This window comes from Coregonus clupeaformis, chromosome 34, assembly GCF_020615455.1.
Source record: "Coregonus clupeaformis isolate EN_2021a chromosome 34, ASM2061545v1, whole genome shotgun sequence".
Classification (NCBI taxonomy): domain Eukaryota; kingdom Metazoa; phylum Chordata; class Actinopteri; order Salmoniformes; family Salmonidae; genus Coregonus; species Coregonus clupeaformis.
In genome coordinates this window covers 7,553,026-7,575,754 of record NC_059225.1, presented here as the reverse complement: position 1 = coordinate 7,575,754, position 22,729 = coordinate 7,553,026, and the positions used below count along the sequence as shown (strand labels likewise).

General features: G+C 43.6%; 1 protein-coding gene across 2 annotated transcripts in view; it reads right to left on the bottom strand.

The window, feature by feature from the left end:
• Positions 1-20,118, bottom strand: part of LOC121549726 (serine/threonine-protein kinase 17A-like) — a 72,202-nt gene extending 52,084 nt beyond the window's left edge. For both annotated transcript variants that reach the window (XM_045210400.1, XM_045210399.1), the window contains exon 1: positions 19,490-20,118. In XM_045210400.1, coding sequence (XP_045066335.1) covers positions 19,490-19,650 — 161 coding nt within the window. In that variant the 5' untranslated portion in view covers positions 19,651-20,118. The remainder of the gene's footprint in view (positions 1-19,489) is intronic.
• Positions 20,119-22,729: the final 2,611 nt, after the last annotated feature.

Genomic DNA, 22,729 nt, shown 5'->3' with positions numbered 1-22,729 from the left:
ACTGAAGGAGCATTCATTAACCCATACGGCATGACGAGATACTGTATGACCCGAGGTGGTGCTAAATGCTGTTTTCCATTCATCCCCCCCTTAATGCGCACCAAATTGTACGCGCTCCTGAGATCCAACTTTGTGAAGAAACGCGCTCCGCGTAATGACTCCGTCATCGTCGCAATCAGTGGAAGTGGGTAACTGTATTTTACCGTGATCTGATTGAGACTACGGTAATCAATACCGGGCGCAATCCCCCGTCCTTCTTCTTCACAAAGAAGAAACTCGAGGAAACCGGAGAAGTAGAGGGCCGTATGTATCCCTGTGCCAAGGACTCGGCTATGTAAGTCTTCATAGCCGCAGTCTCCTCTTGAGACAGGGGATACACACGACTCCTGGGAAAAGCTGCTCCGGTCTGGAGATTTATCGCACAGTCCACCTGTCTATGAGGAGGTAGCCGTGCTGCTCTCGATTTGCTAAACGCTAGTGCTAAATCCTCATACTCGGGGGGAATGCGCAGTGCGGGCACTTGGTTCGGACTCTCTACCGAGGTCGCCCCTATGGAAACACCTAGACATCTCCCTACACACTGGGCAGACCACTCCATAAGAGCCCTCTGTTGCCACGCTATGGTAGGATCGTGGGTGCTTAACCAGGGAAGCCCCAACACCACTGGGTACGCAGGAGAGTCAATCAGATAGAACTGAATGATTTCCTCATGACCCCCCTGCGTAGTCATCGTCAGCGGTGCCGTGACATCCCTGATTAGACCCGACCCCAACGGCCGGCTGTCTAACGCATGGACAGGGAATGGAACTTCTACCGGCCGAAGGGGAATTCCTAACCTAGCACAAAATGCCCGATCAATAAAGTTCCCAGCTGCGCCTGAATCTACTAGCGCCTTATGCTGGGAATGAGGTGCCACCTGTGGAAAACGCACAGGAATGCTCATGTGACCAACAGAGAGCTCTGGGTAAGTGGGGCGCCTACTCACCTGAAATGACTCCCCAGTGCGTGACCTGTTGTCCCCTCTCTCAGAAGACCCTCCCCAGCACCTGGCCGCGGTGTGTCCTCCACGGCCACAGTTGGTGCAGGGATTGGCCCTCCTCGGGTTCTCCCTCCTCCTCTCTCTAGCGCCAGCACCCCCGAGCTCCATAGGAATGGGCTCAGAGGTGCTGGAGGATGGAATGGACGCCCCCCACTCGGGACGTCCGCGGGCGGCCAGCAGGGTGTCAAGCCTGATGGAGATGTCCACCAGCTGGTCGAAGCATAGGTTGGTGTCCCTGCAGGCCAGCTCACGACGAACGTCCTCTCGCAGGCTACACCGATACTGGTCGATGAGGGCCCTCTCATTCCATCCCGCATCCGCAGCTAACGTCCGGAACTCCAGTGCGAACTCCTGTGCGCTCCTCCTCTCCTGTCGGAGGTAGAACAGACGCTCCCCCGCCGCCTTCCCTTCAGGTGGGTGATCGAAGACTGCCCGGAAGCGGCGGGAGAACTCAGCGTAGGTGATGGTAGCTGCGTCTATTCTCCTCCATTCGGCGTTGGCCCATTCCAACGCCTTACCGGATAGACAGGAGATGAGGGCGGCGACGCTCTCGTATCCCGAGGGCGCTGGGTGTATAGTAGCCAGGTATAGTTCTATCTGCAGGAGGAAACCCTGACACCCGGCTGCAGAACCGTCATATGCCCTCGGGAGCGAGAGCCGAATGCCACTGGGTTCCGGTGCTGAGAGAGGAGGACTGGTCGTTGGTGATGGGATCGTGGGTGATGGCGTGGGCACTTCCCTCGTCACCAAGCGACTCATCTTGTTGGACACCTCGTCAAGGGCGGCCTCAAGTTGCTGGAACAAGCTGTCTTGATAGCGTAACTGCTCCCCCAGCAACCTGGGTGCCGCTACTGCTCCTGCTGACTCCATAATGGTGTGTTGTTCTGTCAAGAGGTGAGGTGTATGTGGGGTGGAAGTCAGGCGCAGGACACCGAGGCTCAGTCCAACAGAGTTTACTCAAATAATCCAACAAGGAAACGGTAAACAAACTGCCTCGAAAAACACAGAGGCGAACATTACGCACAATGCGTAAAACACTAAAACAGAAAACAAGAAACGAAACACGCAGCACTACGACAGGCGAACAACAACACACAATCCTACTAAGCAAACAGACAGAACTTATAGGACAGGTGATCAATAAACAATTGGACACAGGTGTGACAGACAGACAAAAGCAATCACACACAGAACAAAGATCGGTGGCAGCTAGTACTCCGGGGACGGCGACCGCCGACGCCTGCTCGTACAAGGAGGAGGAGCAGCCTCGGCGGAATCCGTGACAGCGACTTTTTTTCAAATCATCATTAGAGTTGTATTGTATTCTACAATGTATTAAAAATCAAAACATATAGCCCAACATTTGTAGAACAACTAAAGTTACATAAATCACTCTAAATTAAGCATATAGGAGGACCTATTTCTTTGTTAACCGCTCAACACAGAATAGCTGCATGTGTGCACTCCCTCAAATCGTTTGTTGAAAATATTTATATTTTATTCAGCTTTGTTCAATTGTATTCTTCATACTATAAAATAATGCCACGGAATTCTAAGTAAATCTGCTAAATGAACTAGTGTAACCCACAGCCATTTGGCATAGCCAGATCAGAACCTAACATAAGGACAACTCAGAGTATGCTATTCTGTTCTTCTGAAATAGACGCCATTTTCTTCATATCATGCTTTTTTAGACATGTCTAAAAATAAATAATGGATTTATAGTGAAGGTGTAGGCTATTTTACATGGATTTATTAGACTTTATTAAATGTAGATGTTCCAAAGGTCTGCATCAGTGGCTTGTAGGCTATGCGTGGAAACCAGGAGATGCTAAATGTGTTTGTGTTAATTAACAGTCAATTACCGTGAGACCGGCAGTTATTTGTTTGACAATCACTGGCTGAGAAAATGTAATGTCAGCCACAGCCCTAGTCTGGAGGACTGGGGCTCTGTCCAGCACAGATTTACTACATACAGCTGGGTCCGCCTTTCCTTTTGAAAACACTTCCCTTTGAAAAATGTAAAGACTGGAGGATTAAAAAAAACTCCAAGCTCTTTGACTTGTGCTGAACTCTGTGTGAGGACTAATGCCTTGGGTTAGGCTAAATATTTGAGGGTGGAATTCTCTAGGCTAGGTTTCTATGGGAAGAAGAAGGTAAAAAAGGCAGCAAACCCATTTCAGACGGTTGTGTAAATCATACACTTGAGGACGTGGCTGACAGAGCCGTCTGTTATTGTCTGAGGCCAGTGTGACACAGGGTCAGAGGTCAGTGAAACAGTGACGTGGACACTACACACAAGCACTCAATCTCAGACAGCTAATTAGATTACTTCTTACTCCCTGTGAACCCTGTGACCCTCACAACAGACCCTGCGCCAGGTGCGCTCAAAGTGTGTTGGTATGTGTGAAGGCAGAAAGCAATGACTCTCGTTGGCACCAGGAGTCATTTAATGGCCGCTAATACTTCTATCCGACAAAGGTGCTTGAAATGTCAAGTATCACCTGATAAACATATTCACACGTTCTAGAGTTGCCTTGAGAGACGAGCCCTGTAAAACATGAGCATGTGGTGCATCGAGAGAGGAGAACCCTTGACTCTGACTCTGTAATGCACTTGGTAGCTGCAGGAATGCACTTCACGTTAGCTTGTGAAAACCCTCTTGGGGAGGGGGTGGGGGGTCTCCTCCACAGTCACAGCATCCAATGAAAGCCCACAAGGAATGCAGAGAGCAGATGTAATCTGTTGCATTCATAAACATCTTAGCGGGCTGTGTCTAATCATTCCAGTTCAGAGGAAATAGTTTTGAAGCTATAGAGCACCAAGCTGAGGAGAGTCTTACAGGCTTTCACCTTGACAGCACGGCTGAGGCATTCCTTCATACCTCCACAACTGATACACTGATCCAGCCAGTGCTGCTCTAAGGCTCCTTAAAACCGGAAAGCCCTGGAGTCGAGTTCTGTACGGTATAGAGTAGTGATTGGGGAGATATAATACAGTGACATATGGGGGGGGGGCAGATATAATACAGTGACATATGGGGGGAGATATAATACAGTGACATATGGGGGGAGATATAATACAGTGACATATGGGGGGAGATATAATACAGTGACATATGGGGGAGATATAATACAGTGACATATGGGGGAGATATAATACAGTGACATATGGGGGAGATATAATACAGTGACATATGGGGAGATATAATACAGTGACATATGGGGGGGCAGATATAATACAGTGACATATGGGGGAGATATAATACAGTGACATATGGGGGGAGATATAATACAGTGACATATGGGGGGAGATAATACAGTGACATATGGGGGGAGATATAATACAGTGACATATGGGGGGAGATATAATACAGTGACATATGGGGGGAGATACAATACAGTGACATATGGGGGGAGATACAATACAGTGACATATGGGGGGAGATATAATACAGTGACATATGGGGAGATATAATACAGTGACATATGGGGGGGGGGCAGATATAATACAGTGACATATGGGGGGAGATATAATACAGTGACATATGGGGGAGATATAATACAGTGACATATGGGGGGAGATATAATACAGTGACATATGGGGGGAGATATAATACAGTGACATATGGGGGGGAGATATAATACAGTGACATATGGGGGAGATATAATACAGTGACATATGGGGGAGATATAATACAGTGACATATGGGGGGAGATATAATACAGTGACATATGGGGGAGATATAATACAGTGACATATGGGGGAGATATAATACAGTGACATATGGGGGAGATATAATACAGTGACATATGGGGGAGATATAATACAGTGACATATGGGGAGATATAATACAGTGACATATGGGGAGAGATATAATACAGTGACATATGGGGGAGATATAATACAGTGACATATGGGGGGAGATATAATACAGTGACATATGGGGGGAGATATAATACAGTGACATATGGGGGGAGATATAATACAGTGACATATGGGGGAGATATAATACAGTGACATATGGGGGGATATAATACAGTGACATATGGGGGAGATATAATACAGTGACATATGGGGGGAGATATAATACAGTGACATATGGGGGAGATATAATACAGTGACATATGGGGGAGATATAATACAGTGACATATGGGGGAGATATAATACAGTGACATATGGGGGAGATATAATACAGTGACATATGGGGGAGATATAATACAGTGACATATGGGGGATATAATACAGTGACATATGGGGGAGATATAATACAGTGACATATGGGGGGAGATATAATACAGTGACATATGGGGAGATATAATACAGTGACATATGGGGAGATATAATACAGTGACATATGGGGGGGAGATATAATACAGTGACATATGGGGGAGATATAATACAGTGACATATGGGGAGAGATATAATACAGTGACATATGGGGGAGATATAATACAGTGACATATGGGGGAGATATAATACAGTGACATATGGGGGGAGATATAATACAGTGACATATGGGGGAGATATAATACAGTGACATATGGGGGGATATAATACAGTGACATATGGGGGGAGATATAATAATACAGTGACATATGGGGGGTGATATAAAACAGTGACATATGGGGAGATATAATACAGTGACATATGGGGGAGATATAATACAGTGACATATGGGGGAGATATAATACAGTGACATATGGGGGAGATATAATACAGTGACATATGGGGGAGATATAATACAGTGACATATGGGGGAGATATAATACAGTGACATATGGGGAGAGATATAATACAGTGACATATGGGGGAGATATAATACAGTGACATATGGGGGAGATATAATACAGTGACATATGGGGGGAGATATAATACAGTGACATATGGGGGGGAGATATAATACAGTGACATATGGGGGGAGATATAATACAGTGACATATGGGGGGATAGTTTTGGATGATATGTCGTATCATTTTGGTTTTCAGCTCTTGTCCCTCTGCAGCAGACATATTGTGAGAAAGGTTTGGAACATCCCCCAGTATGTTGATAATATGGTATGGTGAGGTCCCTCAGTATGGTGATAATATGGTATGGTGAGGTCCCTCAGTATGGTGATAATATGGTATGGTGAGGTCCCTCAGTACGGTGATAATATGGTATGGTGAGGTCCCTCAGTACGGTGGTAATATGGTATGGTGAGGTCCCTCAGTATGGTGATAATATGGTATGGTGAGGTCCCTCAGTATGGTGATAATATGGTATGGTGAGGTCCCTCAGTATGGTGATAATACGGTATGGTGAAGGTCCCTCAGTACGGTGGTAATATGGTATGGTGAGGTCCCTCAGTATGGTGATAATATGGTATGGTGAGGTCCCTCAGTATGGTGATAATATGGTATGGTGAGGTCCCTCAGTACGGTGATAATATGGTATGGTGAGGTCCCTCAGTACGGTGATAATACGGTATGGTGAGGTCCCTCAGTATGGTGATAATACGGTATGGTGAGGTCCCTGGTAATTCCCAGCTCTAGTATAGAGGCAGGGTGCTAATCAATCGTCTTGTGTAAAGAAATAAACACTGCAGTGGTACAGCCCTTGCCCAGCGAAAGCCCCCCACTGCAGCCTCGTTCTGTCCGGACGCTCACCCACTGGGAGGCATTGATACCAAAATGTTTCGGATGCCTCCGATCCAATGCTGTGCGAAGTTCTCAAGTCAGCCATGAATCTGTGCTATGCTTCGGTAGGGTGCTGGACAGGGGGGGCCTAGGCCTGGAATGTTCTAAGGCTCAACTAGCCATTTTGATGTACAGTGGGGAAAAAAAGTATTTAGTCAGCCACCAATTGTGCAAGTTCTCCCACTTAAAAAGATGAGAGAGGCCTGTAATTTTCATCATAGGTACACATCAACTATGATAGACAAAATGAGGGGAAAAAAATCCAGAAAATCACATTGTAGGATTTTTTATGAATTTATTTGCAAATTATGGTGGAAAATAAGTATTTGGTCACCTACAAACAAGCAATATTTCTGGCTCTCACAGACCTGTAACTTCTTCTTTAAGAGGCTCCTCTGTCCTCCACTCGTTACCTGTATTAATGGCACCTGTTTGAACTTGTTATCAGTATAAAAGACACCTGTCCACAACCTCAAACAGTCACACTCCAAACTCCACTATGGCCAAGACCAAAAAGCTGTCAAAGGACACCAGAAACAAAATTGTAGACCTGCACCAGGCTGGGAAGACTGAATCTGCAATAGGTAAGCAGCTTGGTTTGAAGAAATCAACTGTGGGAGCAATTATTAGGAAATGGAAGACATACAAGACCACTGATAATCTCCCTCGATCTGGGGGCTCCACGCAAGATCTCACCCCGTGGGGTCAAAATGATCACAAGAACGGTGAGCAAAAATCCCAGAACCACACGGGGAACTAGTGAATGACCTGCAGTGAGCTGGGACCAAAGTAACAAAGCCTACCATCAGTAACACACTACGCCGCCAGGGACTCAAATCCTGCAGTGCCAGACGTGTCCCCCCTGCTTAAGCCAGTACATGTCCAGGCCTGTCTGAAGTTTGCTAGAGTGCATTTGGATGATCCAGAAGAGGATTGGGAGAATGTCATATGGTCAGATGAAACCAAAATAGAACTTTTTGGTAAAAACTCAACTCGTCGTGTTTGGAGGACAAAGAATGCTGAGTTGCATCCAAAGAACACCATACCTACTGTGAAGCATGGGGGTGGAAACATCATGCTTTGGGGCTGTTTTTCTGCAAAGGGACCAGGACTACTGATCCGTGTAAAGGAAAGAATGAATGGGGCCATGTATCGTGAGATTTTGAGTGAAAACCTCCTTCCATCATCAAGGGCATTGAAGATGAAACGTGGCTGGGTCTTTCAGCATGACAATGATCCCAAACACACCGCCCGGGCAACGAAGGAGTGGCTTCGTAAGAAGCATTTCAAGGTCCTGGAGTGGCCTAGCCAGTCTACAGATCTCAACCCCATAGAAAATCTTTGGAGGGAGTTGAAAGTTCGTGTTGCCCAGCGACAGCCCCAAAACATCACTGCTCTAGAGGAGATCTGCATGGAGGAATGGGCCAAAATACCAGCAACAGTGTGTGAAAACCTTGTGAAGACTTACAGAAAACGTTTGACCTGTGTCATTGCCAACAAAGGGTATATAACAAAGTATTGAGAAACTTTTGTTATTGACCAAATACTTATTTTCCACCATTATTTGCAAATAAATTCATTAAAAATCCTACAATGTGATTTTCTGGATTTTTCTTTCTCATTTTGTCTGTCATAGTTGACGTGTACCTATGATGAAAATTACAGGCCTCTCTCATCTTTTTAAGTGGGAGAACTTGCACAATTGGTGGCTGACTAAATACTTTTTTTCCCCCACTGTATGTTGCGTATAACTCAGCAACTATCCACATGCTATTGAGGAGAAAACTCACAACAGACTGTACCATCAACGCAAGCAGTGCACACTATACCAAATGTTCCAAGTTCAGCCAGCACACATAAGCCTTTGATTTAGGGCTTGTGTACATGGAGAAACTTTTTTTTTTAAATCATACCACAGCCTTTTCTGCAGCCATGTCAGCACATTTCCAAAGCCGGTGGCCTCACACAGACAACACCCTGAAAGAGATGGCTGTCATGTGTACAGAGAACGGGGGTGACGACTGCTGGGTCACAGTCAATGTAAAGGAACGGTCGATTCAGAACAGATAGCTTTGGCCCTAAACCACTGGAGGCAGTAAGGTTACGTTTTTTTTGTTGACAAAAGCTAGGACCACGGCTTTGGTCCATTTGAGCTTTTGGCTAAAGATCCCCTTATTTATAATTCATCACACTCCCAGTTTCCTGACCCATTCTTATTTAAATTAAAATGGACATCTTTATTTCCATGCATATTTTTGTGGTGGCAGGCGTCCAAGCAGAAGATGGGTTTAATATAATAAGGTTTTGAGGCCAAGAGTTGAATGTCTGCTCTCCTTTTTATTAGAAATTATTCCAAGCAGTAGCCCTTGAGGGGGAAAAGTCACCTCAATGTAAGTATGTAGGTTAGCTTACACGTTACAATAGCGGAAATGCTAAAGAATCTAACATCTCTCTTCTAATTTGACCAGCCAAACTATATGGTGGGGTGGGCTTGAGATAAAAGTCGTTGACAGATCTTAACTGTCAACTTTATTGAATTAGACATTAGACTTGGCAGGATCGTCCCCTCCAAATGGCCACTACATAGACGCTTGGCCCAATGTTTTGAGAGTGACACACAGTTGGTATGGGAAGAGTGTTAGGAGTTCATCCTGTCATCCGGTGGCTGTAAATCTGATGGCTCTGACAGACAGATGCTTAGAGTGACGCGAGTCCTCTTTGGATTCGGACCACCTGTATAATCATGGCATTAAAAGTATTTTTTTTTTTTTTTTTTAGGGGGTAGATCAGCTTTAATATTGTAGATAGATTGTAACTTCCATCAATGTAATTGTCTGCATCACTTCCAATCACCCATGTTCATTTTTTTCTCGCATATATATATATATATATATACACACACACACACACACACACACACACACACATATACACATACATATCCTTTAAAAATATATATACATTTCCCTTCATTACTTTCCAACCCCACCATCCCCTCCCTAATTGGAGTAAACTAGTGAACAACAATGCTTAGGCCTCTACTTCATGCTTATACATACTATATACATTTTATGGACACAGTCAATAATTCTATTTTGTTTGTTTTTACTCCTGAACTTCCTCCGATCATTTTCATGGATGTGTATCTGGTTTGCTTCTGTATGCCATATCTTTCTAACTGTGCTCTTTCACAAAAGCTCACAGTATATAACCTATATACTTATTATGGACACAGCATGTCTTACACTAGTTATCTTGTTGTTAATAGTCGTTGTTATTAGTCCCATCCTTCAGCTCCATTCAACACCTCCCATCTATCTCTTAACACCATCCATATTGGATTTCTATTTGCCATATATTTTTCAACTGTACTGTGATGTTTTACAAAAGTTCTGAACCTTTCTATTCTCATAGTTTCTACAGTTTGTGAATTGAAAATAAACATCTTTGCTAAAAGTATTACATTTATATTTTACATTTTAGGTCATTTAGCAGACACTCTTATCCAGAGCGACGTACAGTTAGTGAGTGGATACATTATCATATTATTATATTATTGATCGATTTAGTTGTTGCTATGTTGGTCATACACTGATGGAGCGGCCCGGTCATCTAACTGGTAGGTGTCAAACTCAAGTCACTGTGCATACAGCAAAACCCTTTGTGCGTCATCCCACTTCTGACACCAATGCGTCAAATAAATGACAGACGATGAGGACTTCAGAGTGGTGCGGACGATGAGGATTTCACAGAGCGGTGCGGACGATGAGGACTTCAGAGTGGTGCGGACGATGAGGACTTCACAGAGTGGTGTGGACGATGAGGACTTCACAGTGGTGCGGACGATGAGGACTTCACAGAGCGGTGCGGACGATGAGGACTTCACAGAGTGGTGTGGACGATGAGGACTTCAGAGTGGTGCGGACGATGAGGACTTCAGAGTGGTGCGGACGATGAGGACTTCACAGAGTGGTGCGGACGATGAGGACTTCACAGAGTGGTGCGGACGATGAGGACTTCACAGTGGTGCGGACGATGAGGACTTCACAGTGGTGCTGACGATGAGGACTTCACAGTGGTGCGGACGATGAGGACTTCACAGTGGTGCGGACGATGAGGACTTCACAGAGTGGTGCGGACAATGAGGACTTCACAGAGTGGTGTGGACGATGAGGACTTCACAGAGCGGTGCGGACGATGAGGACTTCACAGAGCGGTGCGGACGATGAGGACTTCACAGTGGTGCTGACGATGAGGACTTCACAGTGGTGCGGACGATGAGGACTTCACAGTGGTGCGGACGATGAGGACTTCACAGTGGTGCGGACGATGAGGACTTCACAGAGTGGTGCGGACAATGAGGACTTCACAGAGTGGTGTGGACGATGAGGACTTCACAGAGCGGTGCGGACGATGAGGACTTCACAGAGCGGTGCGGACGATGAGGACTTCACAGAGCGGTGCGGACGATGAGGACTTCGCAGAGCGGTGCGGACGATGAGGACTTCGCAGAGTGGTGCGGATGACATCGCCCAATTGGTGGCTTGAAGTTGAGAGTCCTTCCATTGTTGTCATTCATCTCACAGATAACTACAAAGCCTCTAAAGACAGTCTCATTCCATGTGCCGTAGCAGAATGGTGGTCCACGCACACGCTAAATGAGCTGCCGTTGGGACCATCTGGAGTCACTCCTATAAGGTTAAAAAAGGTATTACCTTAAATCCTCCTGACTAAACAATTCCCATCAATGGTACCAGAGCTACAATGGTACCAGATCTAAGCTGGTCCCTGTAACCAGAGTAAAAAGAGAATGGTACCAGATTTAAGCTGGTCCCTGTAACCAGAGTAAAAAGAGAATGCTGCCCAGGGTCGGGTATCTTGTGGCTAGTCAATAGTGTCCAAAACGCTGACATCACACTGCAAAGGCTATAGAATACAGGCAGGGTCTCCAGCTGACAGACGAGTTGACAGGATACCAAAAGCCAAACTACATTATATAGAAGAGTTGACAGGATACCAAAAGCCAAACTACATTACATTTACATTTGTCATTTAGCAGACGCTTTTGTCCAGAGCGACTTACAAGAGCAAATTGGAGTTAAGTGCCTTGCTCAAGGGCACAGACAGATTTTTCACCTAGTCAGCTCGGGGATTCAAACCAGCTACCTTTCGGTTACTAGCCCAACTCTCTTAACCGCTAGGCTACCTGCCGCTTATAGCAGTGTCCTCAGATGGCAGAGAGAGAGAGAGAGGGCTTTAAGCCAGGGGATCTGTCCTGGCAGCAGAACGGTTTCCTCCAGCTGTTGCCCATAGGAACACGTGCCCATGTTTTTAATGCGTTTTAAGTATATTTTGGAAATGGGTCACTTGACTCACTACAAACACCATCACTTTCCATGGGGGGATGCTGTTGCTGCAATCCTAATCTTTCACACTGCCACTATGAGAGGAGAGTCACACAGAAGGGAGGTTCATGCATTTGTCGGCCTGCTCGCTGGTTCTGTCACTGTTTTGGCAGCCCGGTGCACTAATAAACTACTTTTGTTCAAGTCGTGTTTTCACAGGCTTGCAGTTTCACCCGAGCGTCCCGGCCATCTCTCAAAGAGCTCCATTAATCATTAAACGGGCACACGGAGAGTGAACCTCGAGTAATGAGGCGATGGCTGCTTTTGACAGGAGGAAAGCCTCATCACCTTGAGAACAAACAGCAAGGCAGAGCAAAGAGCTCCTATTGACTGCTCATTTTCCACAATAAGAAAAGGGCCTCTGAGCTCTTTACCAACTCCTGGACTGAACCAGAGGCCTGTTTACTCTGTGTGTAATGAACTCTGACATGTGACCCCTGTGTGTAGAGGAGAGGGACAGAGAGAGGAGGACGGGGTTGACTATTCATATGCTCTTTGGGCACAGAGAGGTACATTTTCTGAATACCTTGGGAAAGGGCATTACCTCGTCGCCGTCCCCTGGGCTGTCGGTTTTCAAAATCCCACTGTGTCGTTTCAGTGCGGCTCAGGCTCTGTTACATGGTGGTTAATCGCCCACAATAAAAGATGTGGTTCGTTTGCTACGCCTTTGCGGAGATGAACAACTCGGGTTAGACTTCATCGCCTGGCTTTTTCTTCACTCTCAGCACAGGCTCAGTATATGTGAAAGGACATGACAAATTGAATTTGCTGGAGGGAGACAGGAAACACGACAGCATGTAGCACCACTTTAATCCTACAGGGTCTCAACGGCTTGCGTTAATAATTCAAACATTAGTTGATGGCGGAAATAAGAGGCATGTAACAGTAGGAGAGGTCTGTGACCCACAGGAAGTTAAATCAACGTCATTAGATTGCTTTGAAGGGAGCAAGTATAGAATGACTTATCCTCCTCCCCTCCCCTCCCTCCCCGCCTCCCTCCCTCCCCTCCCTTTCCATCCCCTGACACAAGAGAGTAAATAGAGATCTCGCGTATGGGGTTCAATAACAAACTTGGCTTTCACATGTCCTCCCCCCCTCCTTTCTCCGCGGTTGGCTGTTTCCACGGCGCTCAGCAAAATGTTGCCACCGGCCCGGCCGTAAGACCCAAACAACGTGAAAAGCTTGGGCGATGATGTCATGGTGTCCTGCCTGACTGTCAAGACACATAGGTCCCTTATGTGAGCACCAGAGGGGGAGGTTTGGTTCAAAACATGATTGGGGTTAGTAAAGGGGGTTTGGGACTGGGACCATACTGCACACATCAGACAGGCACGCACGTACGCACACACACACACTCATCCAGGACCCTGAGAGCTATCCCAAGGAGTGTGTGTGTGTGCAGATGACTTGATGTTTTAGATGCTGGGGGAGTATAGGATGCCGTACCACTGCCCACAGCCTGCTGTAAATGCAGTCTAATCCTTCGGGGACAGATCAACTCTAAACAGCACACGCTCTTATTAATCAAATGATGACAGAGCTTTTTTCTTCCTTGATGAGACACTGAAGGATCCACTGACCACTGGAATGTTATGGGCAAAACATCAGTACTTTTCTTCAAACATTCAAAGGCGATATGAAAGGATTTTCTTTTCTTTTTTCCTAACCCTTCTTTCAGTCATACAGCCCTTTGTAATATGTACAGGCTTTAATTTTGGCATTGGGCAGAAACTACTTGAAGAACTGAATATCCCATATGGCTATTGTTTGAACATGTCAACCTAGTTTAATTAATTAGAGCAGGCCTGGCAAGATCCAAAAGAGATGAAGCAAAGTGGTAATAAATGTGATGGACTTCACCAGAGAGAGCAGGACTTCACCAGAGAGAGCAGGACTTCGCCAGAGAGAGCAGGACTTCGCCAGAGAGAGCAGGACTTCGCCAGAGAGAGCAGGACTTCGCCAGAGAGAGCAGGACTTCACCAGAGAGAGCAGGACTTCACCAGAGAGAGCAGGACTTCGCCAGAGGGAGCAGGACTTCGCCAGAGAGAGCAGGACTTCGCCAGAGAGAGCAGGACTTCACCAGAGAGAGCAGGACTTCACCAGAGAGAGCAGGACTTCACCAGAGAGAGCAGGACTTCGCCAGAGAGAGCAGGACTTCACCAGAGAGAGCAGGACTTCACCAGAGAGAGCAGGACTTCGCCAGAGAGAGCAGGACTTCACCAGAGAGAGCAGGACTTCACCAGAGAGAGCAGGACTTCACCAGAGAGAGCAGGACTACACCAGAGAGAGCAGGACTTCGCCAGAGAGAGCAGGACTTCACCAGAGAGAGCAGGACTTCACCAGAGAGAGCAGGACTTCGCCAGAGAGAGCAGGACTTCGCCAGAGAGAGCAGGACTTCACCAGAGAGAGCAGTACCATGTGTTCTAGCCTCACTCTTTGTACTCTATTTCATCCTCACACTGGGTTCTCTTGATTTCATTCGTATGCTGTCTGAGGCATGTGATAGCACTGGTTTAACATTTACATTTACATTTTAGTCATTTAGCGGACGCTCTTATCCAGAGCGACTTACAGTTAGTGAATACATATTTTTTTATACTGGCCCCCCGTGGGAACCGAACCCACAACCCTGGCGTTGCAAACGCCATGCTCTATCAACTGAGCTACATCCCTGCCGGCCATTCCCTCCCCTACCCTGGACGACGCTGGGCCAATTGTGCGCCGCCCATGAGTCTCCCGGTCGCGGCCGCCGGCGACAGAGCCTGGATTCGAACCAGGATCTCTAGTGGCACAGTTAGCACTGCGATGCAGTGCCTTAGACCACTGCGCCACTCAGGAGTACAAGTGCCTTGCTCAAGAGTGGTGCGGACCACCTGTTTAAAAAACAGGAACACTGTTTTAACTTTAACCATGATAAGAAAAAGACTTAAAAGCTCCAAATATTTAGACTACAGCAAGACTGACGCTAAGCGTTTATTTATTTATTTTGTTGGGGGGGGGGAACAAGGCTTTACCATTTAGCCCTGTTACCAACCTAATTCCTTGACGAACTACAAGTGGTTGCACACCTATACAACGAGTATAGCCTTCAAGCTACTCATTTGCCCAGTGAATTCGTTGGAACCTAGGCCTAAGACACAGTCTTAAAGGGACAGTGCAGTCAAAAACGTTATTTTCCTGTGTTTTATGGATATTTCCACACTATGTTGGAATAATACTGTGTGAAATTGTGAAAATGATGATAATGCTCTTTTAGTGTAAGAGCTGTTTGAAAAAGACCACCTGAAATATCAGCTCGTTTTGCACGGGTGGAGTATTGGCCTGCCTGGCGACATCAACAGGCGATATAGGTTTATAGACCAATAACAAATAATCAAATCTCTCTGCCAATAACAGCTAGTTTTCAGGTTATATATATATATATATATATATATATATATCTCCTTCCCATTAGGCTCCTCACTCAGATCACTTACAGACAGTCCTAGCAAAATTCTTCCTTGAGAAAATGCTTTTTGCTAAGAAGCTATTTTAGTTTATTTTTGACCATTTTAAATTTAAAAACAATCACAGAAAAAATGGCTGCATTGGACCCTACCAACTCAACTGTGAACAATGAGCTTGTAAATAGAACACAGTAATTCCACGGCAACCCAGTGACACTGAGAATCACATTTTTCATTTTAAAATGTCAAACAAAACACCAATGATTGCAAAGCTAAACAAACCATACAACTCTATGCACAATGACTATTTTTAACAACTTACATTTACATTTACATTTTAGTCATTTAGCAGACGCTCTTATCCAGAGCGACTTCCACAGAAGATTGTACAAAAATACATTTACTTGAAGAACAGTTTGGATGATTAATGGAAAGAGGAAAACATGTTTTCACTTTGTCATTATGGGGTATTGTGTGTAGATTGATGAGGATTTTTTATTTATTTAATCAACTTTAGAATAAGGCTGTAACGTAACAAAATGTGGAAAAAGTCAAGGGGTCTGAATACTTTCCGAATGCACTGTAGCTCCACATTGATCTGGTACTGGTACTCCCTGTATATAGCTCCACATTGATCTGGTACTGGTACTCCCTGTATATAGCTCCACATTGATCTGGTACTGGTACTCCCTGTATATAGCTCCACATTGATCTGGTACTGGTACTCCCTGTATTTAGCTCCACATTGATCTGGTACTGGTACTCCCTGTATATAGCTCCACATTGATCTGGTACTGGTACTCCCTGTATATAGCTCCACATTGATCTGGTACTGGTACTCCCTGTATATAGCTCCACATTGATCTGGTACTTCCTGTTTATAGCTCCATTCTTTCGTATTTTATTCCTCGTGTTACTATTTTTTTATTATTATTATTATTATTATTATTATTATTATTATTATTATTATTATTACTCTGCATCATTGGAAGGGCTCGTAAGCAAGCATTTCACGATAAAGTCTACACCGTTGTATTCTGCGCATTTAATTTTATTTGAAATACAGAAGCTTTGTAGAAATACGCAGAAAAGACTAACACAGGTGACACGTGCACAGTAGAACACACAACTCAAATTGAGTTCCAGGCTAAATAACCAGGTTCATAATCTCCTGGCGGCTGGCATACTTACAAACAACCCAACCAAATTAAACAGCTTAGTAGGGTAATTTATTAGTCAAGTGCTTACTTCAGCTTTACAGCCAGATAACTTCATTAAATCACATGATTTACAGAAATAAGCATACAAGGCCAACCAAAACAAACACATGATATCTATGCACGGCTCGAGCTAGCGCCTCAATTCAGGCGTCCAGACATAATAATGTAATGTTCCTCATCATTTTACATTACATGACATTTTAGTCATTTAGCAGACGCTCTTATCCAGAGCGACTTACAGGAGCAATTAGGGTTAAGTGACTTGCTCAAGGGCACATCAACAGATTTTTCACCTAGTCGGCTCGGGGATTAGAACCAGCGACCTTTCGGTTACTGGCACAACGCTCTTAAATCACTAAGCTACCTGCCGCCCCGACATGGTGGTAAAGGTCTAATGGTCATAATACTATTTCCACAGTATGGCCACTGTAGATTGTTAACCATCATGCAGCTCCAGCTAACTCCATGACATCCATGCCTTATGGCTGAAAAATCTATTTGTAATCTGATCATTGCGCCATACCAACTTGTTAGGCGTGCGTAGGCTCGGACTAATTCAATTTAAATGGGAAATGTTGAGTGTCACAGTAACAGAGGTGGTTTCAGGACTAAAGTGAATTCCAGTTACATCTGAGACCTGGGAACAGTGATTCCTTGTGGACCTTTTTCTAAAAATACTCTAGCCAATGTTCCATGAAGTTCCCCTCTGGCAAAATTGAACTCTCTTGTTCCCATTGGCAGGTACTAAGCTTAATTCTCTGGCGAGATAGCAGTTTCCATGTATTCCGGCAAACAAACACAGACACACACACACACACACACACACACACATAGCAGAGGCAGCCAATCAGATACAGTGAAGAGATTATCCTACAGACATAGAGATAGTATGGTTCTTTGTCTACAGTTGATGATCCATGAAAAATGAATTAACAGCGAGTACATAACATAGCAACCAACATCAGCTAGAGATGTTCCAATGATTTTAGAGATGTCAAACTTTTATGTTTACCTAATAGGCCTCAATATGCAGTTTTAAATAATCTGAAAGTAGGCTCAAGAAATCAGCTATCATTTGGTGGCAATATTCAACCAATTTAAAACAATTTTTCAACCAGTTCTTCAACCAAAGTGTGAGTTCATCTAGGCCTAAAACTCGTTGCAATTGACCCCTTTTTCTTTTAAACAAACCAGGGTAAATAAGGGGGTGTATTTGTGGTTTTAGCCAGAGGATGCTTGTGACCAGTCACCAGAAGGGTACTTCCCCAGCAGCTGGTCACTGGGCAGAGGGAACAATGATCTGATTTGGATGTGGTTTAGCCAAACACTTTGAAGTGAGTGCCTTTGGCTAATCTCAGACACAACGGCCGGTCATGCCACGCAAAGCCACATTCTGAATGTCCCTCTTATGAAATAATCGCTAAAATCATCAGACAGACATACATAGCTGTATAAGGGCAATGACTTTGACATCCAAAAGGGCTCACACACTTCTTATCAGCTTAATCCAATCTCAGAGGAGATATCATCGACTAGGTCAGGAATCATCAACTAGCCGAGGGGCCGATTTTTTCTTGAGTGGATGGTCAGGGGGGCCGGAATATAATTACAAATAATTTGTAGGCCAAACAGATAACATAAGAATTGTAAACCTTGCTTGCATTTGTATACAATCACATATATCTCTCTATTATGCGTGGGAATACTTTGGAACATATTTCCAAAATGTAAATCACTTGGAGCTGATTTGCTGGTGTTTTTACAGTCTTTTATGTCGTCGTCGTCGTCCCCCCACCCACCCCACCCACCCCACCCACACCCCAAGAATAATATATTTATATATCAATATTTTTTTTGCAAATAAAATCACCCACAGGGAACCCTGCTGTAGGTTTTGCTTGGGTCAACATGGTGCCATTCAGAGGGTTGAGTGTGGCGTTTGCATTGCCTGGTCTAAGTGGCGCTCTTTAGAATGCTCAATGGCAAAAGACACTATGCCCTGACTTTGGCTGGCATGTTAAGAACGCTGTGTGAAATGATGAGGCTGAAATAAAAATCTCACTCATGAAAAAACACACTGGAGTTCCCCTTCTTTCTATGTCAGTGAAGCAGAGACCAACCACATAGTTGGCTCCCAAGAAGTGGACTAAAGCCATTCAGTGGTGAAGTTTGGTGTTTCAAAGTGCCAATGACAAGCAAACAAGGCAGGCATGATTTTGCAGCTGGGACCCTATATGCAAGGTTGAACATGAAATGCACCAACTCATGGCTTGGCTCCAAGTGCATGGTGACGTTGATGAAAATCCCTTCAATGGATTCCCCAATTTACACTGATGTGTACAATCAAAAATACATGTTGCAACTTTAACTGCTGGACAGAATATCATCCCATAGTGTTACATTAAATAATGAAAATTATAAAGTAAACTTGTGGTGCAGACAAATACCTCCACAATGACAGCAGGAAATGAGATGTGTCACTACCACAGCTAACTACAGATAGCTATACCACAGCCCAAAACGGTGATATTTGAATATAAACTATTCAAGAAATGGGAAAATTTTCCTGCACTATATCTTCAACATTATCACAAGTATGGAAACAGTAGCACAGACGTTCTACAGACAGACAACCCGACAAGCTGGATAGATGCTCAGCACCAGATCTACTGTATTTACTAAGAACGTATAGTTAGTTACCTGCCAAGCTCTTTGCCCGGAATGATGGTGTAGTGGTCAGTGAATGGTTCATTCTTGATAGGAGTTTTGATTTCGGAAAGTAGTCCACAACGGTTCTGGTTTGGTTCGGCTGCCTGGCCATAGTGACACAGTGTTCGGCTCCGGGGACATTCAGGAATCATCGCGTCGATTCGGTCAGGGCTGAATGTTTTACAGGGCTAAATGTTTTACAGCTCTGAATGTTTTACAGCGCTAAATGTTTTACAGCTCTGAATGTTTTACAGCGTGCTGTCTCTCCTGTCACTTTAAAACAAAACCAACAGTAACCCGAACTTCCCTTTCTGATAGAAGATTACTTCCCTTTATGCTAGAAGACGTTGGCTACAAGATGACGATAAAGGTAGCAGTACTTCGCTGCTTTATAAGTTATAAAATAAGACCGCATCCCTCATGGATATTTCAGAGGAGAAAACTGTTACTTTCATGTTTAATTAAATTATGTCGAAACGCGCAACATTGTATAAATATTTTAAACTCAGCTGACTGTTTGTAACCGGGCTGTCTGATCTGATTTCGCTCGCTCACCAGTCTGAACAACGGATGAAATAATATATTACAAGTTTACAGTCAGATACTTTGTCTCTGTCACCGTGGTAGCACTCTTGATTGACAAGCAATTTCACCAAATAGTGTGGCGCATGCTACTTCACTACAGGCAGGGGGAGGGCTCTCCACATCAGTAATGTATATAAATCCTGGATTGTTTTTACTATGTATTGGCCAATGAGTGAATTTGACGCCACCAGTCGCCCATATTGGCACTCCCCAGAAAAGCAGTCCTCCGTGGAATGAATGGAATTCTACAGTATTTCCAGGACAAAATTAATGTATTTAAGTATTTTTTGTTGTAGTGGGGACAGTAACATTCGTTTTTTTATGTTTAGCTCACATAATATGATAAATATATATATATATATATATATATATATATATATATATATATATATATATATATATATATATATATATATATATATATATAATAAAATTGCTGTCTGTAATAGAATACATGTGGCAAAAACAAATGAAGACATTTATAAATGCATTTCTATAGCTTCCAAAATATTTTTTACACTGGTGGGGGAGTGCCAAGATTGAGGCATGGTGGCTTCAAAACAGTGCCCTCTAAAAGTCATCTAGTGTATATATAAATCATTGTTCCATACCAGATATATTTTTTTACATTTTAGTCATTTAGCAGACGCTCTTATCCAGAGCGACTTACAGTTAGTGAGTGCATACATTTTTTTATTTTTTTATTTTTCATACTGGCCCCACGTGGGAATCGAACCCACAACCCTGGCGTTGCAAACGTCATGCTCTACCAACTGAGCTACATCCCTACAGTGGGCACAGTGCCAAAAGTCTTATTCAATTAACTTCAATTTGCTTTAAAAATCCTAACTTGTAATCTGACACAGCACTACCGTTAGCTCACTGGGAGCGGGAGAATTCCCAGGAAGATAACTAATATAATCCATCGATTGTCAATACATTCCCCTTGTCAAACCTGTATCCGTTTTCATAGTATTTTGTCATAGTAAAATCTGGGCAATGTGCATAAACCTGGGCACATTAACCAGTGAGAGTAATTAGAATAGAAGAGAGAAGAGTAGAATACAATATAATACTTTATTGTTTATCTAGTAGTAGTAGTAGTAGTAGTAGTATTAGTAGTAGTAGTAATAGTAGTAGTAGTAATAGTAATAGTAGTAGTAGTAGTAGTAGTAGTAGTAGTAGTAATAGTAGTAGTAGTAGTAGTAGTAGTGGAAGTAATAGTAGTAGTAGTGGTAGTAATAGTAGTAGTAGTGGTAGTAATAGTACCAGTTGTAGTAGTAGTAGTAGTAGTAGCAGTACTTCTAGTAGTAATAGTAGTAGTAGTAGTAGTGGTAATAGTAGTAGTGTTAATAGTAGTAGTGGTAGTAGTAGTAGTAGTAGTAGTAGTAGTAGTAGTAGTAGTAGTAGTAATAGTAGTAGTAGTAGTTGCAGTAGTAGTAGGATTATTATTAGTAGTAGTGATAGTAGCAGTAGCAGTAGTAGTGGTAGTAGTAGTGTTAGTAGTTTTAGTAGTAGTAGTAGCAGTGTTAGTAATAGTAGTAGTAGTAGAAGTAGTAGTAGTACTAATAGTAGTAGTAGTGGTAGTGGTGGTAGTAGTAATAGTAGTAGTAATAGTGGTAGTAATAGTAGTAGTAGTAGTAGTAGTAGTGGTAGTAGTAGGAGTTGTAGTAGTAGTAATAGTAGTAGTAGTAGTAGTGGTAGTAGCAGTAGTAGTGGTAGTAGCAGTAGTAGTGGTAGTAGCAGTAGTAGTAGTAGTAGTAGTAGTAGTAGCAGCAGTAGTAATAGTAGTAGTAGTAGTAGTAGTAGTAGTAGTAGTAGTAGTAGCAGCAGTAGTAATAGTAGTAGTAGTAGTAGTAGTAGTAGTGGTAGTAGTAGTAGTAGTGGTAGTGGTAGTCATAGTTGTAGTTGATGAGTGGTATAGGTTAGGTTAGGAGCCTACTTATTAAGGCCTCAAACATTCCTCAATCTTATCAGGCTAATCTTATAGTCACTATGGTAACATTTAAACCACCGGCTTTTAGTGGCTTTATAGGCCTTAGCAATCTATTTTCAAGGGGATCACTATGTTGAGGTCAAGCTTATATTCACCAAAGGGACTAACTAGAGAGACACAAGATCAATTACAAAGTGATTGTTTATTGACATTCGTGTACAGTTATATGAGCAGATGGAGTGAAAGCACAGCTTGAGAGCTTTAATGACCTGTTATCAAACCAAAGCAAATCCAATTTGATCAACAACATATCTTTTAAAATGTCTCAATTCTGAAAGACAAAGTCATACAGGACAAGGTAGTTGAAAGGGACAGAACAAAGGACCAGTGGTTTCCCAGCATGCTCCCTCTTTTTGCAATGTATCAAGTCATATCAACAAGGTACAGTATAGATGCCAATGCAAATCTAAGTAAGTATTCATACTCCTTGACTTTTTTCACATTTTGTTATGTTACAGCCTTATTCTAAAATTGATTAAATCGTTTTTTTCCCTCATCAATCTACACACAATACCCCATAATGACAAAGCAAAAACAGGTTTTTAGAAATGTTTGCTAATAACAAAAACGGAAATATCACATTTACATAAGTATTCAGACCCTTTCCTCAGTACTTTGTTGAAGCACCTTTGGCAGCGATTACAGACATC